Source organism: Cryptomeria japonica, chromosome 2 (genome assembly GCF_030272615.1).
Source record: "Cryptomeria japonica chromosome 2, Sugi_1.0, whole genome shotgun sequence".
NCBI lineage: Eukaryota > Viridiplantae > Streptophyta > Pinopsida > Cupressales > Cupressaceae > Cryptomeria > Cryptomeria japonica.
Window position 1 is genome coordinate 516,433,033 of NC_081406.1, and position 25,982 is coordinate 516,459,014.

The 25,982-nt window shown below is 41.8% G+C and overlaps 1 protein-coding gene and 1 long non-coding RNA gene across 2 annotated transcripts in view; one reads left to right on the top strand and one right to left on the bottom strand.

Annotated features, from left to right (window-relative positions):
- Positions 1 to 12,198, top strand: part of LOC131045250 (RNA-dependent RNA polymerase 1) — an 84,750-nt gene extending 72,552 nt beyond the window's left edge. The window contains exon 4 of the mRNA XM_057978802.2: positions 11,305 to 12,198. Within this exon, the coding sequence (XP_057834785.1) occupies positions 11,305 to 12,111 (807 nt within the window). The 3' untranslated portion in view covers positions 12,112 to 12,198. The remainder of the gene's footprint in view (positions 1 to 11,304) is intronic.
- A 255-nt stretch (positions 12,199 to 12,453) lies between these two features.
- On the bottom strand, positions 12,454 to 16,682 carry LOC131045251 (uncharacterized). Its single transcript, XR_009105786.2, has 2 exons — positions 12,942 to 16,682; positions 12,454 to 12,840 (listed from the first exon to the last, which is right to left on the bottom strand). It is a non-coding gene; the product is annotated as an uncharacterized LOC131045251 (long non-coding RNA).
- Positions 16,683 to 25,982: the final 9,300 nt, after the last annotated feature.

Below are 25,982 nucleotides of genomic sequence, written 5' to 3' on the forward strand. Positions count from 1 at the left end.
TCTCATGAAGGAAGATCAAAAGAATGAGAAATTGGAGACCAAGATCGTGTCGAAGTGGAGCAACATTGGAGATACCAACTTGGGAAACTTCAGTAGAAGAAGTTTCGAGAGGGCCCTTACATTGGCAAGCCATCACCTGTTGCAAGAAGGATAATTGAAAGTGGCATCATTAAGGCGGCCGGCTTCCCTCCAGCAGTCCAGTGCCATGAGTTGATGATCGAGTGTGCTCGCCATTATGATCCACAGTCCAGATCGATCGTGTCTAAGGAGGGAAACACTTTGGCTTACCTTTCAGAGGAAGCTATAAGTGAGGCTTTCCATCTTCCGGAGCACAGAGATATGATCTACAAAAGCATAGAAGGAGCCAGGTCCATGTACGAAGATGATCCAGACACTTGCCTAAGCATCATCAATAAGAATTGGTTACTCAAGAGTCGTCCTCGCCTGAGCAAGATTCCAAACACACCACATAGGATCGATTTCCAGGAGGAATACAAAGATTTGATAACACTACTCAACCGAGTCACAGGGGCTACTCAAGCCTTCTATTTTGAGAAGTGGATGTTCTACTTCATCCAAGTGATAGTTCAGGGAAAAGGAACAATTCATTGGGCTAGAATGATTAGCCATTGCTTGGACGTACAGTTAAGGAGACTGAAGGCTACCAAATCCTTCCACATGAGTTCATACATCATATATGCCTTAATCAGGAGCTTTGAATATGCAGGACTACCTCACAGAGGAGTGATTGGAAGAGGACCAGGGGAGGTCAGAGTTTGTGATTCCTATGTTCACTTGCATCATCCGCCAGGAAGTAACTACAAGTTAGTCAATGATACCTTCACGATGAACATCACCGGGACATTGCAAGGCGGGATTCACAATAGGCTATCTCAGGATGCACAAGAGCTTGTAAAGAGGTAAGGTGCTTGGTTTATCCAATTTCCGAAATTTACATATATTAGAGTTCATGGATGTCCTTCACCTCCATACATGTTGCCGAGATATCCGACAGACAAAATAGTGTTACTTGAGGTAACTAGACAATTGGCAGCTTGTGCGAAGGCATTCAGACACAGACATGGAAATGGATTTCCTGTGCCTATCATATTAGGGAATTCAGTTGAGGTATGTCCTAATGCCCTAGCCATGGATGATGCAGAGAAGGAGTTAGCTTTATATTCATTTTCATTCTTTGCCTTGAGAGAGAGCTTTGATCCTTATGGGTATATAGAGGAGACAATCGGAAGAAAATACAAGCATGAGTTTCAGATAGAAGACTTTGTGATGAATCTCTCGGATGATCTTGAAGTAAAAAGAAAGATGCATTCTAGATTGCCTTTAGACTTCATCAGGAAATGCAAAATTTACAGAGTGGCCGACCAAGCTCAGGACAGTGGCAGACATCTCCAATCATCTTATGACCGAGAAAGCAAAGCAGTAAGGTTAGATTGGAATGAACCCGAGATTGTGGATCTAGATGCTTTGATGGCTCCAGTTTTGTCTTGTACTCGCAGATGGGTTGATGTGCAACATCAAAAGTTGAGAGAGCAAGGCATATCTATGACTTTTACTTTGGAGGAAAGACCAGCTCAAGGAGGAGCAAGTGTAAGTGAAGGTAATCCTAATCCCAGAAGCACAAGCGAAGGTAACCTTCGAAGCGTAAGTGAGGGCAATCCTCATCCTGGAGGCTCAAAGAGAAAAGAGCGACCTGAGAAAAGAGAATCCTCCAAAAAGAAGCAAGAGGCCAATCGAGATCGTTCATCCGGCACATCTTCTCGACGAGAGAAGAGGACACTTGAAATGGAGGAGTCTATGGAATCAATGGTACAAAACGATAAACAGGAAGAAGGACAGGCACCTCAACGATCACCAAGTCAATCTCTCCAAGTTAATGAGCTACATGAAGACAAGAACGATAACGAAGTGATATCTCCTCTCAGAGAAGAAGAAACGTTGCCTAAGGAGATACAGGTTAAAGAAACAAGATCTGCCATCCCTGATTGGTTAAAGGAGAGACTAACAAGGGTGATTGTGATCGAGGACGAAGATAATGTGATTGATTTAGAGAGCCTTGTCGGGAATTCTCAGGAAGTGACAGAAAAGAGGAAGGCTACTAAGATGTCCAAGATGATCAGAGATGAGACCGGATCCAGGAAATTGCAGATAGCTACACCGGCAGTGGACAAGTATGAAGGTGAGATCCTCGCAGAGGAATATGATGTAGAGACATTTGAGCTTGGTCCACTCATAGCCGAACAGACACTGGATGAGGCCACCGATTCGTTTGAAGCACTAAAAGACAAGCTTAGGGAAGAAATGGAGAAAAATAGAAAGCTTGAGAGAGAGAGAGGTGCATGGAGAGGCTACTTTAGCCATCTCAATCAGCCTTTGGGACGTCAGGATCCAGCAGTATCTTCTGCGCAGGCACTTCCCCTTGAATCAGTTGGTGAGGCAGAGAGAGTTAGGAGTTTGGTCCAGCTTATGAGCTCTTGGATTGACAAATCTCATACAGTTGCTATTGAATTTGCAACAAGGATGATGCAGACCATTCACCGAGCTATCCAGGTTCTTGAGATCATCCACAACCTAATGATAACAGTAGCCGCCTTTGCTCATACTAAAGATGTTATCATTCCTGTCCTGCAAGTAATCAGACAAACATCAAGGAAAGTCCTAGTACAAGAAAAGATAATGGATGGAGGACCTCATAGTTTACTTCAGTGGTCAACTTTACTCCAGATGAAGGAAGTTCTCTTCAAGGACATCAGTACTAGATGCAATCATGTTGAGGAGGTCATCCACCCGATCCAGGACAGAGTGTTTGAAGTATTATGTACTATTCTTGGCAGGAGGATCGAAGTTGAAACAGATGTGGACTTACAAGAATTAGAAGAAAGAGTCAAGGTCATCTTTTGCAAAGATGCGAATATTATCACAGATGAGCAACGGGACCAGATGTTTGCTACCATGCTCCTGATTGAGAAGACCAAAGAACTTGAACCTGAATGGGACGCTGCTCTTCTCAAGGCTTTTGATCAGGTCATCCATTTGGAGGAACGAATGAGGAATCTTCCCGAGATTCCAATTGCTGAAATCGAAGGAATCGTATCTAGATTCATTGCATATGCTAAAAAGGAGCATTGGAAAGGGAATAAGATTCTAGAAGAAAGATTGTTATAGATGACATGGCACCTTAATTGTCATTGGTCTATGTCTCCTAGGTTTTTGTGCCAAATTTAATATTTGGCTATGCATTTAATATTGTTCAATAAAAAGGGGACTATTTGTAATAAACCTTAATTAGGGTTTAGGTGTCATAATCTTGGCCATTGATCTTCTTTTGATTTGGACCGTTCATTGTATTTGAGGATGCTATATATACCCTCATTTCTTTTCATTTTGTAATTAGAAATTAGATACTAGAGAGAATTAGAGAGATATTAGAGATTAGCAATTAGATAAGAGCAAGTTACTTTGTAGCAAGATTGAGCTTTGAAGAAGGAATTTTAAGCAATTGTTGTTTATGATGACTTTGAGATCAATAAAATATTGAAGTTATGGTGTTTTATTGCAATTCTTGTGGTTATCTTCATGGTTTACTTTCTTGAATCATTCTCAGTCAAGGTAGTATTTTAGTTTGAAGGACAAAGTGTTGGACTTGATCTTTGGTAAGATTCACTTTCCAAACCACTAGCTTCTTGCTGATTGTAGGAACGCCTCGCGTGGTCAACTGGAGAAACTTGAATCACTTAAACCTTCAATTGTCATTGAACTTTAGACATGTGCCTTTGTGGTAGTGTCTATGATCCTTGATGAATTGAAAGATCATTTGTTACCTTAGAAGATCGCATCAATTTCAGTTGAGTTGTTATTTTATGGCAATATTGAAGTTGGTAGAATCTTACCAAGTCTTGTCCCCATTAAGTCATTCTTAGGATTAGATTAGAGTTTATCTCTTGCAAGCCCTACTCTTTTGATCTTTTTTGAGAATTTGTTAGTATAGGAAATTCTATTTCGGAACGTAAGGCCCCTTGATGAAACAACAATCACAACGACCACTAGTGCTTATCCACACGTAGAGACCCTACATAAAAGAACATTGGAGTCACCCTGATTGATCCTTCTTTGCGACATCTTCAGCAATCAGAGACTTTATTCAAGAGAGGATAAGGTACCTTTGGGTATTTTATTCTGTGTATGATTGTGTACAAAATACACGTCAACACATACCAAGCGCGAGGAGCTTGTTTGAGCCCATATAAAGCTTTCTTCAACCTGCAAACATGAGAATCTCTTTTATGGATTACATAACCTTCTGGTTGCTCAATATAAGACTTCCTCCTCAATGACACCATTAAGGAAGGCTGTCTTAACGTCCATTTGATGCAGCTCCCAACCTTTGGCTGCAGCAATAGCTATTATAGACCTAATAGAGGTATATCTAGCAACAGGGGCAAAGGTTTCTTCATAATCTATTCCTTCCTTTTGAGAAAAACCACGAGCTACAAACCTAGCTTTATATTTTTCAATACTACCATCAGCATTATGTTTAATTTTAAACAACCATTTAGAGGAAATGACAGACTTACCTTTGGGTCTGGGTATGATGTCCCATACATCATTCTTGATGATAGACCCATACTCTTCATCCATGGCTAATTTCCAAGCATGATGTGACATAGCTTCTCCGCTATTGTGGGGTTCAGACTCAATTATATTGCACATCACAGAAATGTAGTTGGCGTGATTTTGGACACTCTTGCTATTTCTGAAGGTTCCTCTGGGAGTAGCAAACCCCTCAGCATCTTGAATTGTATTTCTAACCCAAAGTGGTCTCTTCTTGCAAACCACAATATCCTGAGGTATATTGGTAGATTGCATGGGTTCTGATGAGTCATTCTGAACTTCCCGATCTGGAAGATCAGTAGACTCTTCCTGTAACTCAGGGTTAGCATCAACAATTGAATCTTGTTTTTCCATCACCATATCATCATTGTTGATTAATGAACCTTTAGATCTTTTGAAAGCAATGTCTTCTTCAAAAGTTACATCTCTACTTACCTCAACATACCTTTGACCTGAAATGTAGATCCTGAAGGCTTTGGAAGATTCGCTGTATCCTACTAGGATGCCTTTCTTTCCGGATGGATCCAGCTTGGTTTGTTTTTCTTTAGGTACATGAACATACACAGGGCTTCCAAATATCCTTAGGTGACTGATGTCTGGTTTGATTCTTGAAAAAGCTTCTTCAGGTGTCACATTCTTTAGGATTTGATGAGGACATCTATTCTGAATATAAACTGCAGTTTTGGATGGTTCTGCCCATAAGAAAGGTTGCAAGTCCTGATCATGTATCATGGCTCTTGTAGCTTCAACAATGGTCTTGTTCTTTCTTTCAGCAATTCCATTTTGCTGAGGGTTGTAGGGAACACAGAACTCCCTCTTAATTCCTGCTTTAATACAAAAGTCATAGAAACTACTTGAGGTGTATTCACCTCCATTGTCAGACCTCAAACATTTAATTCGATTTCCTGTAGTATTTTCAACTAAGGCTTTGAATTCTTTAAATCTGTTTAGGACTTCTTCAGACTTTTTAGTTTTAAGAAAATAGATCCATGTTTTCCTAGAGAAATCATCTATGAAGATAACATAGTATAGGAAACCGCTAGGAGATGCTACTGACATAGGACCACATAAATCTGAATGAATAAGCTCTAACCTTTCTTTAGCCCTACCATCGCTTTTATGAAAGGGATTCTTTACATTCTTACCTATTGCACAACCTTTACAAGCATCATCATGAAATAAACTGAGATTAGGCATACCTTTGACCATTTTACCGAGAGTGGGAAGAGCTTGAAAGTGAAGATGACCCAATCTTCTATGCCATAGCTCACATGATTCAGGGGTCTCATGAATGAGAGCTTGAATTGGATTAGCTGCAAGCTTATATAAACTATCACATCTATTTCCAATAATGCGAGCAGATTTGAAGTTAGATTTCTTAGACCAAGCGAGTACTTTCCCTTCAGAAAATGCTATTTGCAAACCCTTATCTTCTAAGGCAGAAATGGAAATAAGATTTTTTTTAATACCAGGTACAAATAGAATATCACAGAGTTGTAGGGAAATACCAGAATCTAGTTTTAAAGAGGTAGTGCCAGAGCCTTTTACCGAGTATCGAGCATCATCACCGATTACTACATGAAGATTGGTGTCTTTTTCAATCAGATCTGAGAGATGCTCATGAAATCCTGAGATGTGTCTGGAGGCACCACTGTCAAGTATCCACGTATTGCTGTCCGTAGGAACATTGCTGGAAAGAGCAGAGATAAGAAGGTAGTCTTCACTTTGTTCGGCAACTTCATTTAAGTTAGCTTCCCTTTCCTTTGGGTCATTTTGACAATCTCTGGCATAGTGACCATACTTATCACATTTGAAGCAACGAATGTGAGAGGAATCTCTTGACTTTTTCCTTGGATCATAGGAGGAGGATCTAAAATCTTTGCTTCTCTTTCCTTTCTTCCAATGACCACCTTTCCTAGATTTAGATAAGAGAACATGATCATCTTTGAGAGAGTTCTTGAATTTTCCTCTTACCTCAATTCGAGATTCCTCTTCGATGCAATCAGATTGAAGACGCTCAAAGTTGGGACGATCGGCTCTTCCACCAATGCTACGAATGAATGGTTCCCATTCATCTGGTAGACCATTTAATGCAATCATAACAAGGTCTTTATCTGAGATTTGGCAATCAAGAGTGCTTAGCTTGTCCTTTAGTTCATTGATCTTCATGAAGTAGGCTATGATTGAGTCTTCTTCTTTCATTTTTATGTGAAGAAGTTGCTGTCTTAGGGCAAGAGCCCTGTTGAGATTGTTGACTTCATAGATCCCTTCCAAGTGTTTGATCATTTCTCTGGTAGATGTAAACTTTGATATGACAGTGACAAGATGGTTCTTGACTGACTCAATTATGATCCTTCGAGCCTTGAGGGAATCTTTCTTGAACAGTTTCAGTTCTTCAGCATCTTCTGGAGGAGACAGCCTTTCTTCTTCTACAAATTTCAGTAGGTCATTTTCTTCAAGGATCAACAGAATATGAACTTTCCAAGCAGCAAAATCAATGGCTCCCTCAAGCTTATCTTCAGCCTTCAAACCTGACATCTTTAATCTGAACACATACAACAGCTATATGCAACAATCGATCTGCTAAATCAGAAGTTAGTGACACCTAGAGCTTTGATACCATGTTATTTTAAACACTAGGTATATTAACCAGATCTATTTAATTGATTATGCCCTAGGTTGTATTCAGATTTAGTGAACCAACATAGATTAAATTGTGCTCTAGATTGTAATCAGGTTTGTAGTGTTTTAGGAAACCAATATATATTAAATTGTGCCCTAGATTGTAATCAGATTTGCAGTATTTAGTAAGTCAACATAAATCAGAAATAGAGCAGAAGACAAACAAGCATACCCTGGGAAAACCTCCAAGGAGGAAAAACCCAGCATGAAAGACCCACAGGTCAGATTATATATTCTCCTCTAAAATATAAGTACAATACTTAGCTCGAATCTGATCTTCACATATCAGATCTGTCCTTGTATGCTTCAATGACTTGCATCAAATCTACTATGTCCCTTTGGACAATTTCACACCAAGCAGAACAAATTCGCCCTCTTCCTTAAGTTCACACAGCAGAGCTAAATCACCTTTGATATGATTTTTACTTGATTAAAATGACTTACAAATTGTCATTTATTTATATGCATATTTATTCTTTTGTAGGTCGGCCTCCTTATTGATTTTGGCGCCAATGTAATTTTGGGCGAATTTAGTGTGGCGTGATGCATAAGGATGGGGTCACGTTATTTAGGGTAGGACCCGATCCTAAAATGTGGTTCGGATGTTGCCTTAAGGCAATCCAAACCCCTATACCCCTAGTTACAAACAACACCATTTACCCCCCTTTCTTAGGAGAGAGTAGAGCAGGTGTGGCACATGGGCTCATACTTTCTCTTGCAAATCCTTTTTCCAATAATTCAGTAATTTGTCTCCTCATTTCCTCCTTTTCCAGTGGAGGTAACCTATAGGCAGCCTGGTCTGGAAGATTGGCCCTGGGATAAGATCAATTTAATGGGTAATGCCTTTGGATGGAGGCAAGCCAGGTGATAGATCAGATGGTGTCAAATTAGAATATTGTTGTAACAATTCTTGTACCTTCAACGGAATTATCTGCTGATCTGAATTCTTATTCTCCAAAGGGTACGATAGATAGCAAGTCCCTGCCTTAGATTCTCTAAAGAACTCTCTACACCCCACTGTGTTCAAAGACAAATCTTTTACTTCAGTTTTCTCTCCTCCTTTAAATGGTTTCAATACATGGAGTTTACCCTCTTGCTGAATCCCATAGGTGTTTTCCCTGCCATGGTGAGTTACATTTCTATCATATAACCAAGGTCTGCCCAATAAAATGTGACAAGCATCCATTGGTACTACATCGCACAACACTCTATCCTCATAAGGACCAATTTTGAAATCAACTAGACAAGATTGTTTCACAAGCACACTATGATCCTTTTTTAACCAAGAAATTTTATAAGGATTTGGTTTTGGGATACATACCAGCTGTAATTTTTGCACCATTTCTGTACTCACCAAGTTGTCAGTGGATCCTCCATCCACAATCACTTTACACACCTTACCTTTACACTTGCATTGCGTCCGAAACACACTATTCCTTCTCCAATCAGTCATGGGAGTTTCCTTGTCACCAGCAGCCAAAATCCTATTCAACATTAGGTCCTCACCTATTTCTGCTTCAACTTCTTCTCTCAAGGGCTCTTCTCCTTTTTCCTGGATCACCAATGCCTTCTTTGGATTTTGAGGACAATCTGCAGCTTTATGGGCTTCACTACAAATGAAGCATTTCAAAGGTCTCCATCCTTCAGATAATCGTTGTTCCTGTCCCCTACCTCTATGGCCACCCCTCCCTCGGTAGTTTGGCTTCACATCATCTTTAGGCTCTTCTCCATTAGCTGCTTTGGAGGAACTCCCTCTTCCCCTACCTGAACTGTTGCCACCTCTTTTGTTTGTCATTTTGCTCATTCTATTCAACGTTTCTTCTGCTTTCAAGGCTAATTAATATGCCTCATCCACGTTACTCACCTTGAGTAGGGCTAATTCATTCTGTAGTTGGAATCGAAGTCCATTAATGTATCTAGCTGTTGCATGCTCATTATCTTCTCCTAAATTAGTCCTGATTTGCAACCTCAAAAATTCTTCAGTATAAGCTGATACGGTCAAATCTCTTTGCTTCAAATTTTGAAACTCTTTAAAAAGCTTTTGCTGATAATCCGAGGGCATGAACTTAGTTCTCAAATGTTTTAACATCTTCGGCTCAAGTCTGATTTTCTCTTTTCCCTGTCTTCTCTTAGCATTCTGGAGATTCTCCCACCATAAAGCAGCATAAGACTTCAGTTTGGATGCAGCGATTTTGACTCTCTGTGGATCAGTCTCTTCAATTCCTTCTATGTCAAATATTTTTTCTAATTCTTGGATCCAATCTAAAAACACTTCTGGATTTGATTTCCCTCTAAAATCAGGGACTTCAACCTTAACTTCAGTTCCCTGTTTGGTAAAGGCTTCAATAAGTCTTCCTATGGGATCAATGGCTCCCCCTTGACCTCCTTGGTCTTTTGGTTCTTCTCAAAATCTTCATGCAATAATCTGGCCTCAAGGACCTGCAACGACCTCTTCTACCCCAGGTTCCCCTCAAGGCCATGGAAGATGCTTTGATATCAAAATGATGCAGCTCAAAACAAACAATTGAAATGCAAAATCTGCAGAAAACAAATATCAAAAGCCCAGAAAATATAACAGGAATAGAATCAGATTTGAATAGTCTTTCCTTTCATTTAATTCTTCTTCAATATACAGCCATTACATCTCTAGAAAATACACACCATTTGTTCAGAATATCGACTCTCAATTCTTCACTTTCCGTTCCCCTCGAAACTCAGTCCCCCCAAAACTTAAGTCAAAAAACTTTAATAAAAATAACACCCAGCCAGCATGCAGCTGATTTGACCACAGACCACTCACACTCCAAAATAGAACAAAACCCAAAACCGCCACAACAAAATGGAAACAGCAGAAAGCAACCAAGAAAAGGCAAATTCCTTTAATTCCACAGTCAGAACGTGGGTAGGGGAATTTAAGGGAGATGCTCTGCATCAGTGGCAGGCAAGAGTTGTTGTTTTGTTCTGCATTACAAAGATTCATCCAACTATGGGTGGGAATTATGAGAAATATTGGTTGGCATGTAAAGGCATCCATAGTATTCATTATTGAAGATTTCATCAACGAAGAAAGTAATAGATTGTGTTTTAGGATGATGAGGGTCCCTCAATGTTGAGAAATATGTGCATTACATGTTACATTTAAAACATTTAATATTGTTGTAAGTTGTGGTCCACCTAGAATGGGATGCCACTCTTAGTTCAGTTTACTCCTAATTAATTATTGTATGTAACATTGAGATTTTAATTATCTTGGGTGTCACATGAAGACATGTTACAAGAAAAACTCAAGTTGAAAGGTCGCCTAAAACACTTGGATTGACTAAGACAAAGGGAGAGCACAAAGGAAGGCCTTTCACATAAAGGAGATCAACTCATAGGTGCGTTAGGAACAGGTTATTTGAAAGTGCATGTTGCATCAAAAATAGTTTCTCTATACCTGTATGCTATTAGATTTGCTAGGATTTTAAATAACATAGAGTTGTATTTATGAGGACAAGCATTTATACCGGTTCCTTTTTCTTTTCTACCTGTTTTGGTCATTGAAAGAAGCTTCTCCGTCTCTCGAAGGTAAAAGTATTAAAAGTATCAGCACCCTTTGACATGTTTTCTGAATTTAAGTGGATAACCAGGAGTCCCTAGTATGTAATAATTGTAGTATATGCGCGATAAACTTATGATGGTGACTGACTTTTTCAAGAAAAGAAAACTTCCCATTTTTTCTTTTTTAAGTCGAATTAAATCCGAATTTGATTTTTATTTTATCGAAAACTTGGATTATTCAGCTTATAGATCCAAACGAAAAGACCAGGGTCTTTGTTAAGGTATCAGAAAATATGTGTTCTTTTTGTGTGCAATTTTTTTTGGGTTTTGGGATTTTTGCTTTTAACTCCTTTAACCCATTCAAATGCTGCATCTCGTCAGAGAAAAATCCACGTAGTTGTGATGTTTTTTAGAGATTGCATCATGTCTAATATTTGTCCTCCAATGATGCAGGATATGCAAGAGCATTTTGCAAATCACATTGTCAATGACACCTTAGGAATTATAGCTAACTCTCATCTTGCATTTGCGGATCAAGAGCCTGACATGGCACGAAGTCACAAATGCCTACAGTTAGCCGAGCTCCATTCCACAGCAGTCGACTTTGCCAAGACTGGAGTTGCTGCCGAAATCCCTCCCGAGTTACATCCTAAAAGATACCCAGATTTTATGGAAAAAGAGGATAAGGAAACATATGAATCAACAAGAGTACTTGGTAAACTTTACAGATCCGTCAGTGAAGCTGCTCCACAGAACTCCAACCCCTATTTTGCAGAGAAGGCATACGACAAAGATTTGGAAGTGTTGGGATATGAGAGATATCTTGAGAAAGCCTTTGAATACAAGGCTAGGTATGACTCCAGATTGGCCGCATTGATGGATCATTATGGCATAAAAAATGAAGCAGAAATCATAAGTGGAAACATCGAGAGTATGTCAAACTTCGTGGGCAGTAATAAAAGGTATGGATATGTTAGAGAAACCATTATGTCAGCTGTGAAATCTCTGAAAAAAGAAGCCAGAGGGTGGTTTGATCTTGAAGACAGTTATAATGATGTTTGTGGAGGTACCAAAAAACTGGCCAAGGCATCTGCTTGGTATTACGTAACGTACCATCCAAGTTACTGGGGCAAGAGAGTTTGTCGTGATGATGATGACGCTAAAATTGCTCATCTCATTAGTTTTCCATGGGTTCTATTTAATGTTTTGCTGCACATCAAAAGAACAAAGCAGCAACAGTCTCATGTTTCATGTTCCTGAATTTTCTTTTGTTTTCCACATCTAATGCAAGTTGTTTATTGAAATTCCGTATGTTGTGAATGCCTAAAAAGTTCCCTTCATAAGTCACTAAGCAAATGACTTACATCCATCCAGGTTCATTTATTGACTCTGTAGAAAATAAGAACATCTGATGTTAACTTTGGCAAAATTAAATGCCTAGTTGCCACCTGCAGGTTTAATGAGATACAGGCTCTAAACTGTAAAGCTCAAACCAAATTCAACCAATTAGTGGGATATACTAGTTGATTTGTAACCATCTGCAATTACAAATTTGTATTAGCATGCATGTCAATAACCAAAATTATAGAAATGAATGCTATATAAAGGAATTTTCAATTATAATTTTTTATTGTGATAGATGGCAACCAGGCTTCATTAACTGTCTGCAATTACAAAAATCTATTACAATGCATATCAACAACCAGAAACAAGAGAAACGTATGTTAATATAGAGGATTTTTTTTGTGATGAGTATTCTAATCCAGCTGTTATTCGTGAAAATCCAACCAACTGATGGAATCCGCTACTTAGTTTGAAACGCTTTGCAATTAAAAAGTTGTATTACACTGCATGGAAGCAACTAAAGATTAAAAAGGTAGATGTTGTAAAGGGGCTGCACTCTGCAACCCGCCTTCGGCGTAGACTTCGTCGCCCAACTCGTCCAATGTGGATACGAGGAGCGTCCAAATCCGACTATGCCTCACCAAACTACAATTATCCACATCAAAAAGCACGACTCAACAAACAATGCAAGATATTGACTCAGAATACCAACACACTCAGAAAAGCATTAAAGAAATCCTACTTACCCAAACTAGCACAAGAAACTCACAAAGAATTTCCATGACACAAAATTGAGGGCCAAGAAGTTCATTATCCATTAATCAGAACACTGAGAATTACAATGCAACTTCCAAATCGCATGGTAGGTCTGGCTACGCCGAGAAAGCTTACCAGCGTAAACAAGACTACACAAAGTTAAACCGTCTAATTCTTGCCTACAAACCCTTTGCAGCAAGTCACTCGACTTGAATTCCCAAGATTCCCCTTCTTAGAAATTATACACGAAATGTTACAAGCACTCAAGAACTCTCAGAACTCATCGCTCTCACATTGACTTGGTGCCTCAGAAAGAGTGAAGACATCCGCCTTTATGGAATTCGCACTCCAAACCCAGAAGAAACACAATCGCATCGGATGGCTACGAAAACCCATGCGTGCATAGGTCGGATCGCAATCGAGCGGCTCAAACTCCAGCTCGGCCCATATAAAGCGCTCCAATAAGAATACGCCCTCTGCACATCGAGTGGAAGTGAGTCGCCTTCTTGCCTAGTACCACTCCGCTTTTCTCGGGGCTTGGTCGGTTCATCTGAGGCATTCTTTCATCCTCGACAACTGTCATTCCAACTCGGCAACATTATCCACTTGGTCGGGACTTCAGGCAATTCTGGGCCATTGCACACCAAGAGATCCGCCTCCAACGAGATCCACCAAGTCGGGTTGCATTCAGACTGATTCGGGAAGTTCAGGAGTAAGTTAGACGAGTTAGGCTGTCAAGTCGGACTGTTCGGACTCATCAAGCTCAACAGTGTTAATGCATTTCGAGGTCTCATTGCGATAACCTCATACATTCTCCCCCACCCAATTCAAGCAATGCCCTTGGCGCCAGCGCTCTGCTGATGCTCCCAGCAAAAACATCTTAGCGCAAGGGCACTTTTGCTAAACTTAGTTGGGCTGGGTTGAGCTCCCTTGCAGGAGCTCGAGCACTTTCTCCTCATGACGCCACAAAGACTCGACATGCACCCACGTTGCTTCCTTTTCCGACTTGCCTTTCCACCAAACCAGGAACTCCTTATACGACTTCACACCATAACCACGACTTCTCATTGCCAACACTTTCTCTATTTCCAAGTCAGGTCGGTCAATTACATTAGCTGGGCCATTTCAGACATGTTCATTAGAACCAACGTAATGTCTCCTCAATTGACTCACATGAAAGACTAGGTGCACCTTCATATGCAGAGGCAAATTCAACTTGTAAGCCACCTTCCCAATCTTTTGCACCACTTCGAACGACCCATCCCACTTTTGAATCATGGATGCACTTAAACCTTTAGGTGCCTTAAACTGCTGCGGGTCCATTCCATCTTGAGCAACACATTGTCACCACTTCAAACTCAACCAACCTTATGTTTGCATCAACATACTTCTTCATCCGCTCGACTGCTTTAGTCAGGTTATACCTGGCCAGGTCCATTCGCTCTTTGAATTGCTTCACATATTCGGTAGCATCCAAACTTGCACCTCTATAACCACCCAATAGACTGTGCGGGGCGAGGGGTTATTGGCCAGTAGCCAACTCGAACGAAGAGAACTAACTTGAACCAAACTTCTGCATGTTACAACTGTACTACGCCACATCAAGCAAACTTAGACAGTTCTTTTGATCCGCATGGGCAAAATGGTGTAGGTAATCTTCTAGAATGGAATTGATTCTTTTGGTTTGCCCATCCGTCTGAGGATGATAACTCGTAGACATCAAGAGTTTCGTTCCGACCAATCGGAAGAGTTCAAGCCATAAATTTGAAGTAAACCTTGGACCACGATTTGACACAATGCTCAACGGGATTCCCCAATACTTAACCACATTTTTTGAAAAAGAGCTCTGCAGTAAGTTCGACTATGCAGGGTGACTTACAAGGGACAAAAACAACATACTTTGAAAACCGATCAACAACCACCATGATACTAGAAAACCCTTTCACCGCAGGAAGTTGTGTGATGAAGTCCATGCTAATGCTGGCCCAAGGGTGCACTGGAACTGAGAGAGGCTACAAAAGGTCACTCGGAAGCTACATCACCGCCTTATCTTATTGGCATGTGATGCAGGTGCAGACGTAACTTTCCACATCCTCCCTCATATTTGGCTAGTAAAATCCTCTTTCCAATAGAGCCAACGTTCTTTTCAGCTCAAGGTGACCCGCCTAGAGTGAGTCATGGCACTTAGACGAAAGCTCCCTTCACAAATCCTTCAACTTCGACACATAAACTTGATTTCCCATGAAATAGAGTATTCCATCTTGCAGATAAAAGCGACGAGTATGACCCACCTTCACTTGCAACCCAATCTGATGAGCTTGCAAGTCTTCCTTGATATGTTCCAAAACATGCTCCGCAACACCCGCTTGAGAAGTACTCAACCCAGATTCACTCCCAAGGGCATGCAACTGAGTCTTGCGACTCAAAGCATCGGCTACAACATTGTGCTTCCTCGGATTATATAGCAGGTCGAAATTGAATTCCGCCAAGAACTCTTGCCACCTTGCCTTCTTCGGAGTCAATTTTGCTTGAGTCTTGAAATAGGTGGAGCTCACATTGTCAATCATCACCACAAAGTGCGATCCCAACAAATAGTGTCACCAAGTCCTAAAGCAATGGACTATGGCAGTCATCTCTTTCTCATATGCAGAATAATTACGCTCTTGACCATTCAACTTTCACGACTCGTAGGCTACTAGGTGTCCGTTCTGCATTAGCACACCTCCAATGGCAAAATTCGAGGCATCGGTGTGAACTTCAAAAGGCTCACCATATTTTGGCAACACCAAGACATGTTCAACTATTAGCTTTTCCTTCAATGTTTTCAAAAGTATCTTTCTGTTTGGGACCCCATTTCAATCTTCTATCCTTCTTCAGCAAGTCTGTCAGCGAACTAGCAATCTTGGAGTAACCCACCACGAACTTTCTGCAATAGTTGGCTAGACCAAGGAACTGGCTCACCTCATGGACATTTCGCAGCGGCTCCCATTCTTGAATTGCTCCCAACTTCTCAGGATCCGGTTTCAAGAAACCATGTCCAACAATATGACCCAAGAATTGGATCTCAGTCTGAGCGAAAGAACACTTTTCCCGCTTGACATACAAGGAATTCTGTCTCAACAACTCAAAGACTTTGGCCAAATGTTGCTTATGTTCCTCCAACGAGTTGTTGTAGATCAAGATGTCATCGAGGTAAACCACGACGCACCGATTCAACAAGCTCCTAAACACATCATTCATCAGAGTGCTGAATGTAACTGGAGCATTAGTGAGGACGAAAGGCATCACCAAGAACTCATAGGAACCATAGAGAGTTGTTATAGCCGTCTTCTCTCTGTCACTAGTAGCAATCCGGATCTGATAATAACCTTGGTGAATATCCAACTTCGTGAAATACCTCGCCTTAGCCAACTGATCAATTTTTCCTGCAATTAGAGCCAACAGATACTTATTCTTTACAGTGAGCTTGTTAAGAGCTCTAAAATCTGCATACACTCATAACGAACCATCCTTTTTCTCAAAGAGCACCAGGGCAACATAAGGTGATCTAGAAGGAGGCATATAAGCCGCTTCAACCAAACTCTGCCAATTGCTTTTTTAATTCTTGCATATTGGGACCAGACAATCTGTATGGTGGACGCGCAGGCAGACAAGCTTCAAGCTCGAGCTCTATGTGATGATCCACATAGCACCGAGTACAAGCCCTTTCGGTAGGCATTCTGGCAACATGTCTTGATAAGCATCAAGAACTTCCTTCACCGCAACTTGATCGGAAGATGGAGGTTCGTTGTCCTCGTCCCACTCACCAAGTAATGCAGCGACGAAAATCTCATCCATATCTTTTCGGGTTGCGCGACCAAGAGACATAGCACCCAACATCCGATTCACTTGGGGAACGTTGATGGTGCCTACCATACACGGCTTGCGTGGATCCATAAAAATTACACAACGTAGGTGAGGAGCAAGGATTACATAAGATTGCCTTATGAATTCGTGCCCCAAGATGAGATCAAAATCTGACACCTCAATAGCGACTTGATCCACAGAGCATTGCCACACACCAATCCTCATGATAGCGGTAGAAACATCCCCCAAGCAATTTTGTGCAGGTCCATTAATTGACTTAAAAGACCTCATGCCCTCCTTTAGCGACAGATTAATTGACTTTGCCTTTTTAACATAATGTAATTATGCGTTGCACAAGTATCGACCATGACCAAGATTTGACAAAGTATAGCTCATGTCGAGTTGCTGGATCAGGCTCCGCACTACCAGAAGGTGATACACGTATTGTATTCAACATTTGTAGGATACCCTCTTCAAGAATGGAATGATCTTGTGCAAGGGCGACATTCACTCTTTGTCGTTCTGGGCACTCCCTTGCCCAATGATCAGGACACCCATAGATGAAACAATTATTTTCTTTCTTCTCCTTTGTCGTAGGGCGGTCCGACTTAGGAGGCAGATTATTCTGATTCTTTGGGCCATTATTGCGCTTATTTTTAGCATATGGGGCATTCCGACTCTCCTAATTCTTGGAACAAAAATTCTTTAGTTTTTCCACACCATCGGATTTGGAACCACCAAACCCTTGAGTAGCATCACCCTTGTAATCCAACAAGCATTCTGCAATGGCAATAGCTTGAGCCAAAGTTTTCACATTCTATCTTTGCAGCTCTATTTGAGCCCACTACTACAAATTCCTCCTGAACAGATAGAGAGTTTCGAAGTCAGACAACTTAGGTGCTTCAAGATCAAGCATCTGGAAGGCATGCACATAATTGTGAATCTTTCCAGTATGCTTGAGCTCGTCGAACTGAGCTCAAACTACCCATTCTGAGATGCTAGGGCAGAACTGCATTTGGAGTGCTGCCTTCAAATCATGTCAGGTTTTGATATCTCCCATGAGCTTACCAGCAGCCTTGTCAGCGACTCGAGCTCTCCACCACAACTTTGCTCCCCCAATTAGGAGGGCAACTGCTTTCTTGATTTGGGCCTCATCGGATAACCCAGGCAAGTTAGAAAACATTCCTCGATGTCCCAAAAATAGTTATCTAATGCCTTGTCATCTTGCTTTCCATCATATGGCTTAACCAACAGTGTAGGTTTTGCAAAATCTTGTGTACCAGCCTGAGTGAGCAGAGTGTGGTGAAGGGCATGGCCGTCTTTGAGAAACTAAATATCTTCACAGATCTTTGCAATCGCTTCAAGGGCATCATTTGTGTTCTCTGTGACTTTGCTATAGCCAGCCTCAAGATTGGTGGTACGATTGTCAAAATCACATCCCTCTATGGTCTGTAAGCGCCATTCAAGGTTGCAAACCCGGGTTTGAGTCCTGTGATGGTGCACCTGATCGCCTCGACTAGAACACACTCCACTAAGAGACTCATCTCTTGGATTCTCTTCCTCGCCGCGCTCAGACTCTTCATCAATGAACAACACCTTGCAAAACAAGGACTCAATGCACAAACAAACTTAAGCGCTTTGATACCAATTGTAAGGGGGCTACACTCTGCAACATGCCTTTAGCACAAACTTCGTCGCCCAACTCGCCCAATGTGGATATGAGGAGCGCCCGAATCCGACTAAGCTTCACCATACTACAATAATGCACAATAAAAAGCACGACTCGACAAACAATGCAAGAGATTGACTCGGAATACCAACACACAGAAAATCATTTTAGAAATCCTACTTAGCCAAACCAGCACAAGAAACGCACAAACAATTTTTACGACACAAAATTGAGGGTCAAGAAGTTCATTATCCATTAATCAGAACACTGAGAATTACAATGCAACTTGTAGATCGCATGGAAAGTCGGGCTCCATTGAAAATGCCTACCAGTGTAAAGAAGACTATACAAAGTTAAACCCGCATGGTGTCTAAGCCTTTCCTACAAACCCTTTGCGGGAAGTCACTCGACTTAAATTCCCAAGATTCTTCTTATCATAAATTACACAAAATATTACAAGCACTCGAGAACTTTTAGAACTCATTCGCTCTCACATTGACTCGGTGCCTCAGAAAGAGTGAAGGCATCCCCCTTTATGGAATCCTCACTCCAAACCTAGAGCAAACACATTCACATCAGACTGCCGAGAAAACCCATGCGCGCATAGGTCTGATCGCAATTGAGCAGCTCAGACTCCAGCTCAGGCCACATAGGGCGCTCCAATAAGAATGCGCCTTCTGCGCATTGGGTGGAAGTGAGTCACCTTCTTGCCAAACACAACTCTGCTTTTCTTAGGGCTTTGGTCGGTTCATCTGAGACATTCTTTCATCCTTGGCAATCGTCATTCCAACTCGGCAACATTATCCACTTGGTCGGGACTTTAGGTAATTCTAGGCCGTTACGCACCCAGAGATCCACCTTCGACGAGATCCGTCGAGTTGGGTTGTATTCCGACTGATTCAGGATGTTCTGGAGTAAGTCGGACGAGTTAGGCAATCAAGTCGGACTGTTTGGACATGTCAAGCTCAACAGTGTTAATGCGTTTCAAGATCTCATTGCAACAACCTCATACATTCCCCCCCACCCAATTCAGGCGACGCCCTCGGCTCCAACACTAAACTCCTGCTCCCATCAAAAGAATCTTAGCGCAAGGGCACTTCTGCTCGACTTAGTTGGGTCGGGATGAGCTCCCTTGCAAGAACGCGAGCACTTTCTCCTCATGACACCACAAAGAGTTAGCATGCTCCCACATTGCTTCCTTTTTCGACTTGCCTTTCCACCAAACCAAGAACTCCTTATACGACTTCACATCATAACCATGACTTCTCATCACCAACACTTTCTCTATTTCCAAGTCAGGTAGGTCAATTACATTAGCTGGGCCACACACTGGCACATTCCGAACAGGGTCATCAGAACCAATGTAATGTCTTCTCAACTAACTCACATGAAAGACTGGGTGCACCTTTAGATGTAGAGGCAAATTCAACTTGTAATCCACCTTCCCAATATTTTAAACGACTTCGAATGATCCTTTACACCTTCAAATCATGGATGCACTCAAACCTTTAGGCACCTTAAACCATTTTGGATCCATCTTGAGCAACACCTTACCACCCACTTGAAACTCACCCAACCCTCTATTTACATCCGCATACTTCTTCATCAGCTCAACTGCCTTAGTCAGATTATACCTGGCCATGTCCATTCACTCTGTGAATTGCTTCACATATTCGACAGCATCCAAACTCGCACCTCTGCAACCACCCAATAGACTGTGCGAGGCGAGGGGTTGTTGGCCAATAGCCAACTCGAACAAAGAGAATTGACTTGAACTCGACTTCTACATGTTATAACTGTATTGAGCCACATGAAGCACGCTCGACCAGTTCTTTTGATCCGCATGGACAAAATGGCGCAGGTAATCTTCCAAAATGGAATTGATTCTTTCGGTATGTCCATCTGTCTAAGGATAATAACTCGTAGACATCAAGAGTTTCGTTCTGACCAACCAAAAGAGTTCAGACAAGAAATTTGAAGTAAACCTTAGATCACTATCTGGCACAATGCTTAACGGGATTCCCCAATACTTAACCACATTCTTGAAAAAGAGTTATGCAGTAAGTTCTACTGTGCAGGGCGACTTGCAAGGGACAAAAACAACATACTTTGAAAACCGATTGACAACCACCATGATGCTAGAAAACCCTTTAACCTTAGGAAGTTTTGTGATGAAGTCTATGCTAATGCTGGCCCAAGGGCGCACAGGAACTGGGAGAGGCTACAAAATTTCACCCGAAAGCTATGTCACCACCTTATCTTGTTGACACGTGATGCAGGTGCAGACATAACTTTCCACATCCTCCCTCATATTCGGCCAGTAAAACCCTCTTTCCAATAGAGCCAACTTTCTTTTTTTCCCAGGGTGATCTGTCCAGAGCGAGTCATGGCACTCAGACAAAAGCTTCCTTCACAAATCCTTCCACCTCAGCACATAAACCCAATTTCTCGTGAAATAGAGCACTCCATCTTGCAAATAAAAGTGACGAGTAGGACCTGCCTTCACTTGCAACACAATCTAATGAGCTTGCAAGTCATTTTGCAAGCCTTCCTTGATCCGTTGCAAAACATGCTCTGCAATTCCCACTTGAGAAGTACTCAACCCAGATTCACTTCCAAGGGTATGCAGTTGATTCTTGCGACTCCAAGCATTGGTTACAACATTGTGCTTCCTCAGATTATACAATAAGTCAAAATTGAATTCCGCCAAAAACTCTTGCCACCTTACCTGCTTCGATGTCAATTTTGCCTAAATCTTGAAATAGGTGGAGCTCACATTGTCAGTCATCACCACAGAGTGTGATCCCAACAAATAATGTCACCAAGTCCTCAAGCAATGGACTATGGCAGTCATCTCTTTCTCATGTGTAGAATAATTACGCTACTGATCATTCAACTTTCATGGTTTGTAGGCTATTGGGTGTCTATACTGCATTAGCACATCTCCAATTGCAAAATCTGAGGCATCAGTGTGAACTTCAAAAGGCTCACCATATTTTTGCAACACCAAGATAGGTTCAGCTACCAACTTTTCCTTCAATGTTTCAAAAGCATCTTGTTGTTTGGGACCCCATTTCCATCCTCTATCTTTCTTCAACAAGTTTGTCAGCGGACTAGCAATCTTGGAGTAACTTGCCACAAATTTCTGTAATAGTTGGGCAGACCAAGGAACTGGTGCACCTCATGGACATTTCGCTGCGACTCCCATTCTTGAATTGTTCTCAACTGCTCAGCATCAGGTTTCAAGAAACCATGTCCAACAATATGTCCCAAGAATTGGATCTCAATATGAGCGAAAGAACACTTTTCTTGCTTGACATACAACGAATTTTGTCTTAGCAACTATAAGACTTTGGCCAAATGTTGCTTATGTTCCTCCAGCGAGTTGTTGTAGGTCAAGATGTCATCGAGGTAAACCACGACGCATCGATCCAGTTTGCTTCTAAACACATCATTCATTAGAGTGCTGAATGTGGTTGGAGCGTTAGTGAGGCCGAAAGGCATCACCAAGAACTTGTAGGAACCATAGCGAGTCGTTATAACTGTCTTCTCTTTGTCGCTATCAGCAATCCGGATTTGATAATAACCTTGGCGAAGATCCAACTTTGTGAAATACCTCACCTCAGCCAACCGATTAAAACTGTTTGCAATTAGAGGCAACATATACTTATTATTTACAATGACTTTGTTAAGAGCTCTAAACTCCGCGTACAGTCGTAACAAACCGTCCTTTTTTTCTGAAGGAGCACTGGGGTAGCATAAGGTGATCTAGAAGGGTGCATATAACCCGCTTCAACCAACTCCGCCAACTTCTTTTTTAATTCTTGCATTTCGGGACCAGACAATCTGTATGGCGGGCACGCAGGCGGACGAGCTCTATGTGATGATCCACATAGCGCTGAGGAGGAAACCCTTCCAGAAGGCGTTTTGGCAACTCATCCTTATAAGCATCAAGAACTTCCTTCACCGCAACTTGATTAGAAGACGGATGTTCACCATACTCATCCCACTCACCAAGTAATGTTGTGACGCAAATCTCATCTGTATCTTTTCGGGTTGTGTGGCCAAGATACATAACACTCACCATCCGATTCACTTTGGGAACCTTGATGGCGCCTACCATGCTCAGCTTGCGTGGATCCATAAAAATCACAAAGCGTAGGTGAGGAGAAAGGACTGCATAAGATTGCGTTATGAATTCCTTCCCAAAATGAGATCAAATCCGACATCTCAATAGTGACAAGATCAACAAGGCCTTGCCATGTACCAACCTTCATGATAGCGCTAGAAACATCCCCCAGGCACTTCTGTGCATGTCCATTAATTGACTTAAAAGACCTCCTACCCTCCTTCAACAACAAATTAAGCGACTTTGCCTTTTTCACAAAAATATAATCATGTGTTGCACTAGTATCGACCATGGCCAAGACTTTTGTCGAACCAAAGAAAGATTTTACAAATTATAGCTCATGTCGAGCTACTGGATCAGGCTCTGCACTACTAGAAGGTGATTCACGCACTGTATTCAACATTTGCAAGATACCCACTTCAGGAATGGAATGATCTTGTGCAAGGGCGACATTCACTCTTTTCCATTCTGGGCACTCCCTCGCCCTATGATCAAGATGCCCACAGATAAAACAATTATTTTCTTTCTTCTCCTTTGTCGTAGGGCGATCCGACTTAGGAGGTAGATTATTCTGATTCTTTGGGCCATTATTGTGCTTCTTTTTAACATACGGGGCATTCCAACTCCTAATTATTGGAACAAAAATTCTTGCGTTTTTCCACACCATTAGCTTTGGAACCACCAAACCCTCGAGCAACATCACCCTTGTAATCCAACAAGTGTTCTACAACAACAATGGCTTGAGCCAAAGTTTGCACATTCTGTCTTTGCAGCTCTTTTTGATCCCACTGCTGCAAATTCCCCATGAACACATAGAGCCTTTCAAAGTTGGACAACTTAGGTGCTTCAAGGTCAAGCATTTGGAAGGTGTGCATGTAATCGTGAATCTTTCCAGTATGCTTAAGCTCATTGAATTGATCTCAGACTACCTATTTCGAGCTGCCAGGGTGGAATTGCATTTGGAGCATCTCCTTCAAATCTTGCCAGGTTTTTTATATCTCCTAGGGGCTTACCAGCGACCTTGTTAGTGGCTCGAGCTCTCCAGCACAACTTTGCTCCACCTATTAAAAGGTCAACCACTTTCTTGATTTGGGCCTCATTGGATAACCCAGGCAAGTTAGAAACTATTTCCTCAATGTCCTAGAAAAAGATATCTAACGCCTTGTCATCTCGCTTTCCATCATATGGCTCAACCAATAGTGCAAGTTTTTCAAAACCTTGCATACCAGCCTAAGTGAGCAAAGTTTGGTGAAGGGAATGACTGTCTTTGAGAAACTAAATATCTTCACGCAGCTTTGCAATTGCTTCAAGGCCATCATTTGTATTCTTTGTGACTTCGCTATAGCTAGCCTCAAGATTGGTGGTGTGATTGTCAAAATTGCATCCCTTTATGGTCTGTAAGCACCTTTCAAGGTCACAAACTCAGGTTCAAGTCCTATGATGGTGCACCTCATTGCCTTGACCAGAACACAAACTTGCAGGAGGCTCATTGCCTGGATTCTCTTGCTCGCCGCGCTCAGACTATTCATCAATGGACGACATCTTGCAAAACAAGGACTCAATGCACAGACAAACTTAAGCGCTCTGATACCAACTGTAAGGGGGTTGCACTCTGCAATCCACCTTTGGCACAAACTTATTCTCCCAACTTGCCCAATGCGGATATAAGGAGTGCCCGAATCCGACTATGCCTCGCCAGACTACAATTATGCACAATAAAAAGAACGGATTGACAAACAATGTAAGTGATTGACTCAAAATACCAACGGACTCGGAAAAGCATTAAATAAATCCTACTTAGCCAAACCAGCACAAGAAACACATAAAGAATTTCCATGACACATAATTGAGGGCCAAGAAGTTCATTTTCCATTAATCAGAACACTAAGAATTAACAATGCAACTTCCAGATCGCATGGTAGGTCGGACTCTGCCGAAAATGCCTACCAACGTAAACAAGACTATACAAAGTTAAACCCCCATGGTGTCTAAGCCTTGCCTAAAAACCCTTTGCAACAAGTCTCTCAACTTGAATTCCCAAGATTCCCCTTAGAATCAATTACACACAAAATATTACATGCACTCAAGAACTCTCATAACTCATCCGCTCTCACATTGACTCGATGCTTTTGAAAGAGTGAAGGCATCTGCTTTTATGGAATCCGCACTCCAAACCTCGAAGAAACACATTTGCATCAGATGACTGAGAAAACCCATGCACGCACAGGTCGAATCAGAATCGAGCGACTCAGACTCTAGCTCGGCCTGCATAAGGCGCTCCAATAAGAATACGACTTCTGCACATTGGGCGGAAGTGAGTCGCCCTCTTGCCCAGCACCGCTCCGCTTTTCTTGGGGCTTGCGAGGTTTGTCTGAGGCATTCTTTCATCCTTGGCAACCGTCATTCTAACTCAACAACATTATCCACTTAGTCGGAACTTCGGGCAATTTTGGGCCGTTGCACACCCTGGGATCCGCCTTCGACGAGATCTGCTGAGCCAGTTTTCATTCAGACTGATTCAGGGAGTTCTGGAATAAGTCAGACAAGTTAGCCAGTCAAGTCAGACTGCTCGGACTTGTCAAGCTCAATAGTGTTAATGCATTTTGAGGTCTCATTGCGACAACCTCATACATTCTCCCCCACCTAGATCAGGCGACGCCCTTTGTGCCAACACTCTGCTCCTTCTCCTAGTAAAAGCATCTTAGCGCAAGGGCACTTCTGCTCGACTTAGTTTGGTCGGGATGAGCTCCCTTGCAGGAACTCAAGCACTTTCTCCTCATGATGCCACAAAACTTAGCACACTCCCACTTTGCTTCCTTTTCCTACTTACCTTTCCACCAAACCAAGAACTCCTTATTCGACTTCACACCATAACCATGACTTCTCATCGCTAACACTTTCTCTATTTCCAAGTCAGGTTTTTCAATCACATTACTTGGGCCACACATTGACACATTTCAGATAGGGTCATCAGAACAAGTGTAATGTCTCCTCAACTGACTCACATGAAAGACTAGGTGCACCTTTAAATTCAACTTGTAAGCTACCTTCCCAATCTTTTGCACCACTTCGAATGACCCATCCCACCTTCAAACCATGTATGCACTTAATCCTTTAGGCCTATTAAACTACTGCGGGTCCATCTTGAGCAATACCTTACCAACCACTTCAAACTCAACCAACCTTCTGTTTGCATCAACATACTTCTTCATCCGCTCAGTCGCCTTAGTCACGTTATACCTAGCTAAGTCCATCCGCTCTATGAATTGCTTCACATATTCGTTAGCATCCAAACTCGCACCTCTATAACCACCCAATAGATTGTGTGTGGCGAGGGGTTGTTGGCTAGTAGCCAACTCAAATTAAGAGAACCGTCTTGAACCTGAC